The 14535-nt window shown below is 38.9% G+C and overlaps 1 protein-coding gene across 1 annotated transcript in view; it reads left to right on the top strand.

Moving 5' to 3' along the window:
- NRK (Nik related kinase) overlaps positions 1 to 14535 on the top strand; it is a 237945-nt gene that overhangs the window by 153828 nt on the left and 69582 nt on the right. The window contains exons 14-15 of the mRNA XM_043974630.1: positions 12018 to 12149; positions 14090 to 14157. Coding sequence (XP_043830565.1) covers positions 12018 to 12149; positions 14090 to 14157 — 200 coding nt within the window. The remainder of the gene's footprint in view (positions 1 to 12017; positions 12150 to 14089; positions 14158 to 14535) is intronic.

Here is a 14535-nt window from a genome sequence, read left to right as displayed (position 1 = left end):
TTGTTTACAATTCTTTGCTACCAACAAAGAGTGCTGCTAGAAATATTTTTGTGTATATGAGGTCTTTTCTTGTGTCTATGATCTTTTAAGGGTATATGCCTAGTAAATATCTTGTTGAATGAAAGGGTCTATTCTATTTAGTGACTTTTCTAATGTAATTCAAAAATTTTTCCCAGAATACTTGGACTATCCTACAGCTTTAGTGATGGTATATTAATGTACCTATCTTCCTCAAAGCTCTTCAACATTTAACTTTTTGCCATCTTTGCCAATCTAATGGGTGTGAGATTAAAAACCAGAGTTGTTTTAATTTTCATAGCTTTGGTAAAATAACTGGTTACAAAATAAAGTAACAAAAATAATCAACCTTTTTATTATTACTAATAAAAATACATCATAAGGAAAAAAAGTAATTCTATTCAAAGAAACTATAAAATGCATAAAGTATTTGGAAATTAACCTATCAAGACACACTAAACTGCTTTTCCCCTTCTTTTTTGAAGTTTTGCCATTGTGCTCTGATTCTTCTTTCACAAGATGGTTCATGCAGAGATATTTTTGATGTGACTGTACATATATAACCTATATCAGAGTGCTTTCCATCTTGGGAAGGAGGGAGGGAAGGGAGGGTGGGAGAAAAATTTGGAACTGAAAATCCCATGAAAACAAATGTTGAAAACTATCCTTATATGTAACTGGAAAACAATAAAATACTTTTATCTATTTTTTTAAAGACACACTCAAGACTTAGCTAAATACAGTTATAAAACATTATTTTTAGAAATAATGGAAGACAAATTTAAGAAATATTAATTCTTCATGATTGAGTCATATCCATATAATAAAAATTATACTTCTACTTAAATTAACAATCATCTGATAATATCTGCCTCCTCTTTGCCTATGCTTATTCCCTCAGTTTATTTTTCTGGTCTGCTGATGCTAGCATTTCTAGAACCAAATCAAATAATAGTGATGACAATGGACATTCTTGCTTTACCTCTGATTTTACTGGAAAAGATTCTAGTTTTTCTCTATTACAAATAATGTTAGCTTTTATTTTTATATAAATCATATTAAGGAAAGGTTCATTTATTCCTATGCTTTTTAGTGACTTTTAAAAATAAATGACCTTGGTTTTTACTTTTTAGAAGGCTAAGAGCACAGCTACAATTCATTTCCATCCCCCAATCTCTTCTAGACAGCTGTTGTGCTCCTGGGGTATCTAGGTCATGGTAAAGCAGTGATTCTGAAAATTTTTTGCATAGTATGCATTGCTGTAAGGAATCATGACACACTGAACATTTAAATTGACAACAGAATAAGAGTTCCTAGGGAAATTGGGCTTCCATACCCATTACTCCAGCCTTGAAATTCCTCTGCCTTTTCTTCCTCTCCTCTACCCTAGGACTCCTGGCAGAGGAAGGGGCTTTGTGTCTCCTCTGATTGAGCTCCTATTGTGACCCTACCTAGGCTAAATCTGAAGGCACACCTACAAGAAGAAGCTAGGGGAAAAAGAAATAAAAAAGAAGAAGCTAGGGAAGTTCCAGACTGGGGAATGGAGTTTCATGGCACATGCTCTATGAGGACCACTGTTGTAGGGTCTGTGTCACAGCCATTTCCCACTATTTTTCTTTCTTGTCTGTAGTAATAGACTTATGGGAAGAAGAAAGGAAGGAAGAGAGGGAGGGAGGAAACAAGCATTTATTAAGTATCTGTTATGTTCCAGACCCTATACTGGGTGCTAGGGCTACAAATAAAAAAAAATTGAGACAATCCCTTCCGTCAGGGAATTCGTATTTTAATGAGGGAAGATAATTCATATAGGGGAGTGGTGGCCAGAAAACATCAGAGATAGCAAATGGAGCCATGGATTTGAACACTTTCTAGGCAAGTATTTATATGATTTGAACAGAGAGGAGGTATGTGTCTGGAAGACAGATGGACAGAATGTAGTGTGACAGATCTGAGGGTATCTAGATATTGCAAACTCTTAGCAATCATAATTTCAGAGCCCCAAGTTGGGCGCTTGAGACAGCTGGTTGGGTGCTAAGTCAGAGGTAGAGGGTGGAACTCAGTAGCATGGAAAGAAGATGAAATCTAAAGTTCAAAATTCTATTAGCCCCAGTCAGTTAGATCATAATGTCACTAACAGGTTCTATTCGTGTACAGGAAATATAGCATGGCCTAGATAACCATTTGCCAAAAATACCATAAGGGCAATGGACTAGCTGAGAGGATGTGAATTCAGTGTGGTCAGTGTGCAGATTCCTTTCCATGTACAAGTATGAGTCCCATGTTGATGATGTGCTTTCATCTTGTTATTACTGAACAACATCAGGGGCCCAGGTCACTGTCTTCTTTTCCTTAGTCACTGCTGAAGCCTATGAAGCCTTCCACTAGCAAATCTCCATGACATACTTGCCCACTGATACTAAAAGAGTATTTTAAAGTGAATGATGATAATTGCTCTATAAATTCTAACCGCTGGCAGAAGAGTTTGTTTTACCAAAAGGGAACACTGTATCTTCCTTGAAGTCTTGTTCAATGATGCGTTTGCTTATTAGTCTCATGTAATAACACCTAGTTGTGACAGTCATTTTCTAACCCTGCTTGAGAGTAAATTTAGGTCAGATCACATAGATCTGGTCAGTCACCTAAGAAATCAACTGTGCTTGCTTGGTTCAAAGTCACCTGTGTTTTACATACATTAGTTGTTGTTATTCTTGTTTTTTTTTTAAGATTGTTAACTATTTCTCAAAGAAACTCAGAATGAATGAGGAGGGGGACAGCTAGGTGGCGCAGTGGATAAAGCACCGGCCCTGGATTCAGGAGGACCTGAGTTCAAATCCGGCCTCAGACACTTGACACTTACTAGCTGTGTGACCCTGGGCAAGTCACTTAACTCCAATTGCCTCACCAAAAAACAAAACAAAACAAAACAAAACAAAACAAAACCAGAATGAATGAGGAGGAAAAAGAAACCAAAAGCATTAAGGACTTCTGTATATATGTTCAGTGTGTTCTTTGACATATATATATACATATTCACATGTATATAGACACACATATGTATTTATACACACAGATATTTTTCATTTCTAAGACAAAATACTGCCTGTCCAAAATCAGGATTATCTTTCTTGTTTCTATCTGTAATCTTTTCTGGGAATTTTGTAACCAGTTGAGTTCATCACATAACATCTCTGCCTTTATATTCTTTTTTGCATCTATTTCCCAGGGTCAACAATTTTCTGAGAAATCAACTCCCTGAACATAAATAAAGAGGCTTAGGCTGGGACTATCTGATGCCAAACACCAGGATGAAAAGTGAAAAACACAGGCGGTCATCCAGATGTTTGACGGCTAAACATCTGGATAGGTTTAGAGATAAGTGATTGCCAAAACATCTGGATGATTAGCTGCATAATTTTATTTCTTGTCCAGCTGTTTCCTGGCATGTCAAGAGGTAGTGTGGTGCAATGGAAATGGAGCTGGCTTTGGATTCTAAGGACCTGGGTTTGAATCCTGGCTCTTACCTGTGTGACCTTGTGCAAAGCATTTCACTTCTCTGAATCTCAGTTTCCTCCTTTGTAAAAAGAGGGTGTTGGGTTCAATGACCTTTGAGGTATCTTCCAGCTCTATGATGCTTTTTACAGAAAGACTTGGCAAGCCAGTGCCTAGAAAAAAAAGTAATGTCCTATAGCCAGCAACTTTTTTGCAAGACAGGGGTTAACATAACATAAACATAAGCCCTAGATTTTTTTTTTAAATCTGTTATATTGAACTTTTCTTTATCAAAGATTTTAATGCAGCTATCAGGTCATTCTGTAGAAATTATGGATTTGTTCATCAGCTGAAAAAACTACCCTGAACCTGAAATAGATGATTCCAGAATAAATACAGATAAGCCTAAATCCCGGGGCCCATGGATCCTGACAAAAAAGAAAATCTCATTCTGATTGAAACATAGCTTATTGCTGAGCACATGCTCTGTCTCAGGAAGGTTTTGACTAAAGAAAGACTTAGAAAAATATGAATTTTCTCATTTAGAAATCAATATTTATTTTCAACACATTGCCTGGACCTTATAAGCAAGTTGTCTTGCAAAGTAGGTGGAGTTAAGGACACAGGGATCTCTTTACTAAACCTCCCATCAGAGCTAATCAGTATCAATAAGATAAGGATGGTTGGACTATTTGAGGTTTTTGTTATGTTTGAAGGGGGAAACATAGTGCAGTCTAGTCTACTCAGTCCTCTTGCAGTGGATAGAGCCTGAGGAGAAATGACTAGCAAACTGTCAGGGTAATTATCCATCTTGATTTCTGGCCCATATTTTATAAATATCCACTTTGTAGAAGAAGTGGAATATATTGCAAAATTTTGTTCATGCATAAAGCTATCCACAAAATGTCAAAAGGATCTAAGATGTAAATGCTGGAAGGGACCTCAGGCCATCTCATCCAACTCCATCATTTTGCAGATGAGGAAATAGAGAGGTGAAGTGACTTTCCCAGAGTCACACTGGTAGTTAATATCACAGGCAAGATTTGAACCCAGGACTTCTAACTCCAGAGCCAGTGCTCTTTCTACTGCACTAAAGGCCTTTGGCATATTGGATGGGTTACCTAGGGAAGATTGATGGGAAGACATAGATAAGAGGGCATGGATGAATGGTAAAGAATTCTGCAAACTGCTGGTGATCACTAATAGTCAATCAAAGGTCACATTTTCAGAAGGTTTTTTCCACCTCAACCTTCTCCCATCCATCCTTCTTTTTTGTTTGGTTGGTTTTTTGCAGGGCAGTGAGGATTAAATGACTTGCCCAGGGTCACACAGCTATTAAGTGTCAAATGTCTGAGGCCAAATTTGAACTCAGGTCCTCCTGAATCCAGGGCCAGTGCTTTATCCACTGTGCCACCTAGCTGCCCCTGTCCATGCTTCTAAGATGTCTAAACCATATGTGACAGAGTTTTCCCAACTCAGTGGGACAGACTTCAACATGTTACCATTTCTCTCTCTCTGAGTAGGACCTTCTCTCAGCAAGGACACACTATAACCTTCCCAACACTAGTTTCTTCCTGTTACTCCTGAGTTCTAGGATGTCTCTGCCCCCCAACAACTGAAAACATATCCTGTTTGGGTCTAGCTGTTAGAATTCACTTAGGTCTGTGATCATAGGTATGCAAAGCAAATTCACTCAGTCAGCAGGCAAGTATGGTCAAATTACAGAGTGCTGTGATAATTAACATAAACTTGATTATTGACATTTCCCAATAACTACAATTGTGATTCCCTGCCTCTCAGAAAGTGGGCTTTAGTCTATGTGTCTCTCATTTTGATTCCTGATGTCTTAACTTTTTTAGTTGTGTTCTTTGTATGTGATATGCTGCTGAAGTTTTTTAATCCATTCTGTCATTTTTTCATTTTATTGGATAATTTAATCCATTTATATTTAAATTTATGTTGGTAATGCTTGTGTTTTCCTCCATTTGTGTCATTAATGCTGCTTTTTAAAAAAAAATCCCCTTCCTACTAAGGTCAGTACTTTATCCTTGTGATTAATTTTTCTTGAACTACTTCAATGTTGATCTATTGCCACAGTGTTTCCCCTTCCCCCACTCCTGCTTGCCTACTCTTTCCCTAGTTCTTGTATTTTATTTAAATGATTCATTTTTTCTTTCTTTTATTTATTTAGCTATTTCTCCATTTCTGTCTCTTCTCTTTTCCCATTCAGTTAAATCCTCCATCTCTAGAAGGCAAATATAACTGCTCTGAAGTATTTTTGCAGGTTGTTCCTTTCCTTATTTTTGGAGAATTGTTGTCATTGTTAAGTTTCCAAAAAGTAGCAGTGACCTAGTACAATACCATGTGTCAGTCAGGATCTCAAGTGCCAACAAACTGCTGGCCATGGTGCTGACATAGCTAAAGGACCAAGATATTAGAAGAAAGAAAATTGCTGCTCCTTGGTCCAGATGGTGACTATATCTCTCCTGGCAATCATTTAGGTGTTCATTATCTATGATTCTCACTGGGAAAACCTGACTCCCTTGCTAGTTATCATGTACAATTGGACTAGCATGATAGTTTCAAAACACTGATGGTAAGAATGCTTTTGGAAGATTTGGTTTGATATAGAACCCTGCCTTCTCAGTACTTGATGTGCAGCCTCAAATCCCTGATGTCATGAGTTGTGTGCATGTTGTTCCTAGCTCAGACTGTTCTACAGTCTGGGTATCATTCTCAACTTCTCATACTTTAATTTCCCATATCCATTCACTTGCCAAATCTTGTCATCTCTAACTCCATGATATCCTGTACATGTTCCCCCTTCTCTCTACTCATAGCCACTACTCTGAAGCTATCCCTTACCACCACATTCCTGTACTGTGGCAATAGCCTCCTGATTGGTTTTCCTGACCTAAGTCTCTCCTATCTTTAATAATCCTCCACTCACTTGCCAAAGTTATTTTTTGAAACTTCAAGTTTGACCATGTCACCTCCTACCCTCTACTATATAAACTCCATCGCTTCCTATTAACTCCAGGATCAAATAAAAAATTCCTCTGTTTGGTATTTCAAGCTCTTTATAACCTGGCCCTTTCCTACCTTTCCAGTTTTCTTATACATCATTCTCCTCCATATAGTCTTTGGTACAACCATGCTGATTTTCTTGCTATAGCTCTCACAGAGTTTTCTGTCTCATGTCTTCATGTCTTTGCACTAGCTGTTCCCTGGGGCCTAGAATGCATTCCCTATCTCCAACTCTCATCTCTACCTCTTGGGATTTCTAGTTTCCTTCAAGATATAGCTCAAGCACCACTTTCTTCATGAAGCTTTTTCTGGGCACCCCAACCTGTTAATACTTCCTACTTGTATCTGTTTTGTATATGCATATATGTGCATGAATATTTTCTCCACCACTAGAATTATAAGCTCCTTGAGCATTTTTGTCTTTATGTTCCCAACAGTTAGCACAGCACCTGGCACATATTAGACCCTTAATAAATGTCTGTTGGTTGATTCTAATAAGATTGATGTTTCCTTTATTCTGTGAGTTTTGAATCTTCACTATGAGGGGTGAAAGACATTACAACCAGGTCCTCAGCTGAACCATGAGCATGTTCCATGGCACTGAATGAGAGCTTTGTTTTAGGCCAATCTTACCTTTGATTCCTATCTTAAGATAAAACATTTGGGAATTTAGCATTTTTTCATCAGTAGAGGTCAAAACTGGGGAAAGCTACAACATCATAGGAGGGCTGTAGTCCATTTTGCTGAGGAGCCCCACAACAGAGTTTTGGGTTGTATTATCTTCCTGATATAGACTTCGGGAGGCAGATAGAAATTTATATTGACAGATGATAATTTCCATCAGTTACTTGGAAGTGTGTCATGTAGAGCTTGGCATGATTTGGCTATCAAATGTATTTTCTTTTTTAAAAAATGAGGCAGCTAGGTGACACTAGCTCTGTGACCCTGGGCAAGTCACTTAACCCCAATTGCCTCACAAAAACAAAAAACAAAACATTTTTATTTAAAGTTTTGGATTCCAAATTCTATCCATCCTCCTCCCTGAGGTGGTATGCAATCATATGTAAGTTATGTATGTGTAATTATGTAAAACATTTCCATATTAGTAATTTTGTATAAGAAGACCTAAATAAAAGAAAAAATTAAAGAGAAAATAGCATACTCCAGTCTGTATTCAGTAAATATTAGTTCTTTCTCTGGAGGTGGATAGTATGCTTCATCATGAGTCCTTTGGGATTGTCTTGGATCATTGTATTGCTGAAAATAGCTAAGTCATTCACAGTTCTTCATTGAACAATATTGCTGTTACTATGTACAATTTTTTCCTGGTACTTTTCACTTCGCTTCGCATCAGTTCATATAAAAGTCTTTCCAGGTTTTTCTGATGTCATCCTGCTTGTCATTTCTTATAGTACAATAATATTCCATTACAATCATATGCCACATCTTGTTTAGCCATTTCCCAATTGATGGGCATCCCTTTGATCCACAAAAAGAGTTTCTATAAATATTTTTGTACAAATAGGTCCTTTCCCCTTTTTTGTATATCTTTCAGATATAAACCTAGCAGTGGTATTGCTGCATCAAAGGGTATGCACAGTTTTATAGCCCTTTGGGCATAGTTTCAAATTATTTTCCAGAATAGTTAGATCAGTTCACAACTCCACCAACAGTGGATTAGTGTCCCAGTTTTCCCACATCCCCTCCAACACACAACATTTTACTTTTTCCAGATGTATTTTTAGTAAGTACGGAGGTACCCTTTCTCTTAGGGAGGAGGGTACTGTGTCTGTGGCCTGGAGCAGAGAAACCCCATTGCTCCCATAGCTATATCAGAGTCCCACATCAGAAACACTGGTTTCTGATCAATATCATCTATGTACTCACAGATGTCCTAGTCCAGGGATGAACCCATGTATCTAATTCAGAGTGTATGTTTAATACTGAGATGTCTGGTCTTCTAGGGCATCTTATCTCAGTTCTAATTTAATTCTTTGAGTTTCTGAATAAGAAAAGTAAGATATACCGAAATTAGAAGAATGGTAAAAACCTATTTGGAACACCATGTCTTTACCTTCATTCCCACTTTTCCTATTTTGTTTTTCAGATGAATACTAAGATAAAGAAACCCGAGGGTGCCCAACTACCTTTGAATTGGACCCTTGCCCTTCCTCATGACTCCCCTCCCCATGGTAGAGTGATTTCTGGCAGTAGCTCTAGTCCTTGTACACCAGCTTTGCAAAGGACTGGAATAACAAAGGTAAGATGACCTTTCCTTATCAGTAAAATGATTAATATTACTAGGGAGGGCTTTGGAGGTACAAAGAGAAAGAAGGATCTACATCACTCACTCTCTTACTTCTCCATATTCTCACTAGTACAACCATGGCTTCCAACACTGCCCAAATGCTTGATGCTTTTTAATTGAATGCCCCTTTTCTTGGTTTCCATTGCATGATTTTTCTTTAGGATCAGGTCTATTTTAAAATCTTTTTCCCTAGATCATGAGCTCATTTGAACTCCTAAAATAGCATTGATTGTTCCTTTTCTTCCTTTCTATGGTGATAATTGTGGGGGACCAGGGTTGTTTTGGTTTTGGTAGAAGAAGATGAAAGATGGGACATCTAGGTGGCACAGTGAATAAAGCACTGGCCTTGGTGAATCCTCAGGTCCTTGGAGGACCTGAGTTAAAATCTGGCCTGAGACACTTGACACTTACTAGCTGTGTGACCCTGGGCAAGTCACTTAACCCTCATTGCCCTGCCAAAAAAGGGAAGAAGATGAAAGAAGAGTTGATAGGCAGGTTTTATGTCCACTAGTTTTGTTTCTGTGACACCAAAACATCCAAACCCAAAGTGACAAAGCCACTTAGTCCCCCAGATATTTGGGAACAGACACCTCTATGTTGACTTCCTAACTCAGAATGCCATTTGGGGTGAATTTATGTCTTTGTAGATTGGGTGTCTGTCTACAGTGTTAGCTCAAATTCTAGGCTTATTACTAACAACAATTTTAAAATGAAACATTCTTTTGGAAATTTTCTGTCTTTGATATGTCTTGAAAAATTGATCCCAGAGTACTTTTAAAGTTGTTTCATTTCACTAAGGAATGTATCTGTATGTGTTTATTCAAGGCATGCACTTCTTCCTTATTCCATTTTCTCTGCCATTTCCATTTCCATTGGGTACTGAGGCATACCACATATGCTACCATAAGCTGCTATAGTCCAAATATGAAAATTCCATTGTCAATTATGACTAAAATAGATTGCTGTAAGAATGCTGGCAGATCTGTTCCACTTTGCATCTATTTGTTGTTCTTCCAGTTTCATTTATAGATATCTTTGGGGTGATCTGGATCAACTGGGTCAGTTTTCAGTAGGCTTGTTTGCCTTACCTGCTTTTCAGAATTTTGTGAGGCAGTAATTCTACTATTCTATTGTCATCCTTCATAATGTTTTACAAATGAACTAATATTTTAAGTGGCTGTTGATCTTGCCTGTCTCTCTACTTGACCATGCAGCAAATGGTATCTAAGGCAATTTCTGGAAATGTTTGACCTCTTTGTTGTGGGGGATATTGGTCTCACTTTTTTCAAAATGGTAAATAACATAGCTCATGTCTTTAGAGTTAGTTCTAAAATATCAGACTGGAGTTTTTATAATGAATAATCTTCTCATCTTTATCCTTTCTTCTAGTTTGGTGTCAATTTTTACCTTTAATACAAAGAGCTGATTTTGAGGAGGGGTGAATTTAGAGAGAAAGAGATTAAGTTACCTTTTGAATATATAGATTTTCCATTTTTGTGATTATTGATGTACAGCAGGCAGATGTGAAACTGGAGTTCAGGAGAGAGATTAGAGCTAGATATATAGGGTTCACCTAGAGATGATGCTTGAAACCATAGAAGTTAATGAGAGATACAAAGGAGAGATAGAAATAGAGATAGACATAAGAGACCAGAACAAAGCCCTGGGGGAAACTCACATTAAGGTGGCAGAATATGTATGATAATGTAGCAAAGGAGAGAGAATAGGAATTAGAAGGAGAACTGGAAGAAAGCATTGTTGGGAAAGTCAAGGAAGGAAAGAGTGTCTAGGAAAGGGGAAATAGTCAACAGTATCAAAAGCTGTGGAAAGGTCAAGGGGGATGAAGACTGAGAAGGGCCTTTAGATTCCAGTCCTCAAATCTCAAGTGTTGGAAGGGACCTCAAAAGTCATCTAGCCCAATCTTCACTTGAACAAAACCCTCCCTGGACATCATCCTACCTGATAAATGGTAATCTAGTCATTGTTTGGTGAGCTCCAGTTAGGGAGAACCTATTACCCTCTGAGGTTTCATTGATATGATACTTGTGATCATAAGATCACAGGGTAAGAGCTGGAAGGGACCTTAAAATCCAGCCTTATCATTTAAGCCCAAAGATGTTAATGTCCTTACCCAATCCTGCATTCTTTCCAGTGTCCTCTAAGATGTTTTCTCTTAAAACAAACAAATTGATTTTTTCTAACCCAAGTGTAAGAACTTGAATTTTTCCCTGTTTCATTTCATCTTATTAGATTTATCCCAGTGTTCTAGTCTTTTTATTTTAGAGTCTGACTTGATCACCTACTGTGTTAGTCATCCTTTTTAGCTTTGTGTCACCAGCAAATTGGATGAGCATGCCTCCTATGCCTTTACTTAAGTTACTAATTGTTTTGGTCTGACCCTGATTTCTTTGGTGTAGGAAACTTCCTCTACCAATACAGCTTGTGTGTTGCCTACTCTGCAACTTCTAGTCTTAGCGAGTGACCTGGAGCACTGAGAGGAAGTTAAACAACTTGCTCAGGGTCACACAGCTGGGGCCTTGAATCCCAATCTTTTTGGCTCCAAAGCCAGCTCTCTAGTCACTATGCCACATTCCCTCTTTTCTTAGCAATGGCCATTGAAAATATTGAATTCTGTGCTGAATGTTATCTTTTTCTGTCTTCCTAAATGTTGCAATCTTTGAGGCTCAAATCAGGAGTCAGGAGTCAGGTTCGAATCAGAAGCCCCAGTTCCAACCTTGAATGAGTAGACTGCTCACTCCTTGCCTTGGTTTGTCAGTGGATAAAACAAGAACTGTCTCCATTGGACTTGTCATCTATCTTCTCTTTATGCTCATCTCCCAGGGTTCCTAAATGTAAAGCTCTTTGGAAATGTGACATGCTAAAGCCAGCACTGATATTTCAGCGTCAAGGGAATCTTAGTTTCATTGGGGTGTTCAGGTTTGAATTTAATTTCTTTCCTCCCGAGAAATTCCCTTAAAGATAGACCTGCTGTCTAACTAACATCTGGTTGAGATAAGGAATTAAGGATTTTGTTATATATGACATGTTTGTTTTCAGGGCCTTTTAAAAAGTCCCTTAAAATTTATGACATAACTTAGACTAATGAGGTTACAGGATGATGACTGAGACTGTAATGACATATATGTATGTCCCCCAAATTTTTATATAATTGAAGAATGAGAATCTCCGACTGAGTAAAGACAACCAGCATAGCTACTCCCTCTCAGATGTGGCCATCAGGCCTAAAACCTCAGCGCAAGATGATGCCTTTTGGAGCAAGTACCCAGCTGAAGACCAGCCTCCAAAGGTACCCCCTCTTCTCAGTGATTCTTGAATTCCCTTTCATATTAATCTGGATAACAGAGAAAGTGAGGGAAGAAGTCCAGCTCTGCTTTAGCTTTGAGGGTGGGGGGTGGAGTTGGATGGGTTACTGCAGGGGGCTTCCATAATGTCCCAGAACATGATCATTTCCATTTGACGCACTTTTTTGGGGAGAGGGAACAAATGATGCTTTTTTAAAAAAGCTTCATTGCTCTTAACTACTCCAATGACTCTGTTATCTCTGCGATTCAGGCATTCCCTCCTAGTGATACAGATCTCACCTCATCCATGTCTGTCCATTCTTGTCCATGTCCTTCCACACGTCCAACCAACATGTTAGAGGCTTTTCTCACTTTCTCTTGACATCATTGAGGTATCATGGGAACACTCCAGATTCCGTATCCACAGTGATAGCTTTTGTCTTTTAAAAAAATATACCATATTATTTTACTACTGGAACCCTCCCTTGTTACTAAGAAAAAAATAGTCAAGCAAAACGGCCTGTCTCCCATTTCTTAGCATTCAACACTTAGAGTCTCCCTCCTCTACTGAAGAAGAGGGAAGTATCCCTGAGAATTTCTTGAAGATCCATGTGCCTTATACTGTGCTAGATGCCATAGGATTTGTGGAACAAATATACAAGCCTCCAGTATTGTTGGGAAGAGAAGATTTACAAATGTACGTGACAATTTGACATGGAAGAATCAAAGACTCACTTGTGGTCCAGGGCCCAAGCCCTATGGGACATCAATTAATAAAGGAGTTTTCCCTATGGGTTAGAGCTAGCCCTGAATCATACATTATTGAAACTGGAAGGCTCTTTAGAAAGCATGAAGCCCCTGGTGTGACAGGAGAGAAAATTTTGTGGAGGAGATATATCTTGAACCCATGTTTGAAAAATAGCTAGGATTGGGGGCAGCTAGGTGGCGCAGTGGATAGAGCACCGGCCCTGGAATCAGGAGTACCTGAGTTCAAATCTGGCCTCAGACACTTAACACTTACTAGCTGTGTGACCCTGGGCAAGTCACTTAACCCCAATCGCCTCACTTAAAAAAAAAAAAAAGAAAGAAAAGAAAAATAGCTAGTTTTGGAAAGGAAAGGATACAAAGAAAGGTAGCAGGCATCCCAGTCAGGGAAAACTAGCATGAACAGAGGCACAGAGCAAAGAATGAAGGGAGAATGACCTGACATGAGCCAAGGATACCACAACAAGTAGTAGTAGCTGAGTTTAGAGGAGTAAGAAGAGGATTTGAAGGCCACCTATGGCATAGAGTAGATGTGAAGGCCAAGGCCCTGAGTTTGAGCACTGGCTTCCCCTCCTGTGTGAGCTTGAGGGACTTGATCCCCTATGGAACATAGCTTCTTCCTCTTTAAAATGAGAAGGTTTGATTAGAAGATCCCTAAAGCCCCTTCCAGCTCTGCATGCTATGCCATCTCCTCCTTGGGATCTCCAGTCTTGACCTAAGAGATGGTGTTGTATTGTGAAAAGAATACTCAATGGGAAGTCAGCATCATGGATTCATAGCTCTAGAGCAGGAAGAAGCTTCAAACTCCTTGAATTTACAGAGAAGGAAACTGAGGCCCAAGAAGGTGAAGGGTCTTGCCGAAGATCACACAGAGGATCCTAACCCTAGAGTGAAAGGGAACTCGGAGGCCACTTAGTCCAACCCCCTTATTTTAAATAGGAGCAAACAGGTTCAGGAAAGGGGAAGGCGCCTGTGTCCAAAGGGACACAGGAAATAATGGAGGTGAGATTTAACCCAGATCCTCTCACTACAAATCCAGCCATCTTGTCATTGGACCACTCTTCTTCTCATCTGATTTATGAAGTCTACATGTACTTTAATTTACCAGTCATCCTGAAATTAATGCCTCAGATTTCCAAGGGTAGAGAATTGCACTGAAATATTTGGTTATATCTTTAAGGTCCCAGAAAGAACGACCTCAAGATTCCGCAGCAAGGATATCATCCACCAGGCCCGCCGCCATCCAATGTAAGTACCTCTGCGCTCTGTGTTCAAGCCCATAGTGATTTATTTATGGCCTCAGTGGTTCCAGAGTCTCTACGATTGAAGTCAAACCCAGAATGTTCGGAATGCCCCCAATCTTATTTGGCCTGCATGCTGTAACCACAGTTGAAATGATTTCTTTTGAAAATTTTTTTAAAAATCTGTTTTACCCACATCTGAGGCAGCCAAATTTCCGAACTTGAGCTAGTTGACAGTTTGGCCCCAAAGCCTTCCCCTTTCACCATTGGCCATGTGACTTGGAAACCCAGGCTGACTCCCACGTTGCCTTGGTTTGCTGTGATTGTGGTTGACCAGAATTAACCATTTTAAAGATGACTATAGCAATAGGGTGATACCTCGCAA

Source organism: Dromiciops gliroides, chromosome X (assembly GCF_019393635.1).
Source record: "Dromiciops gliroides isolate mDroGli1 chromosome X, mDroGli1.pri, whole genome shotgun sequence".
Classification (NCBI taxonomy): domain Eukaryota; kingdom Metazoa; phylum Chordata; class Mammalia; order Microbiotheria; family Microbiotheriidae; genus Dromiciops; species Dromiciops gliroides.
This window is presented reverse-complemented; position numbering and strand designations above follow the sequence as displayed.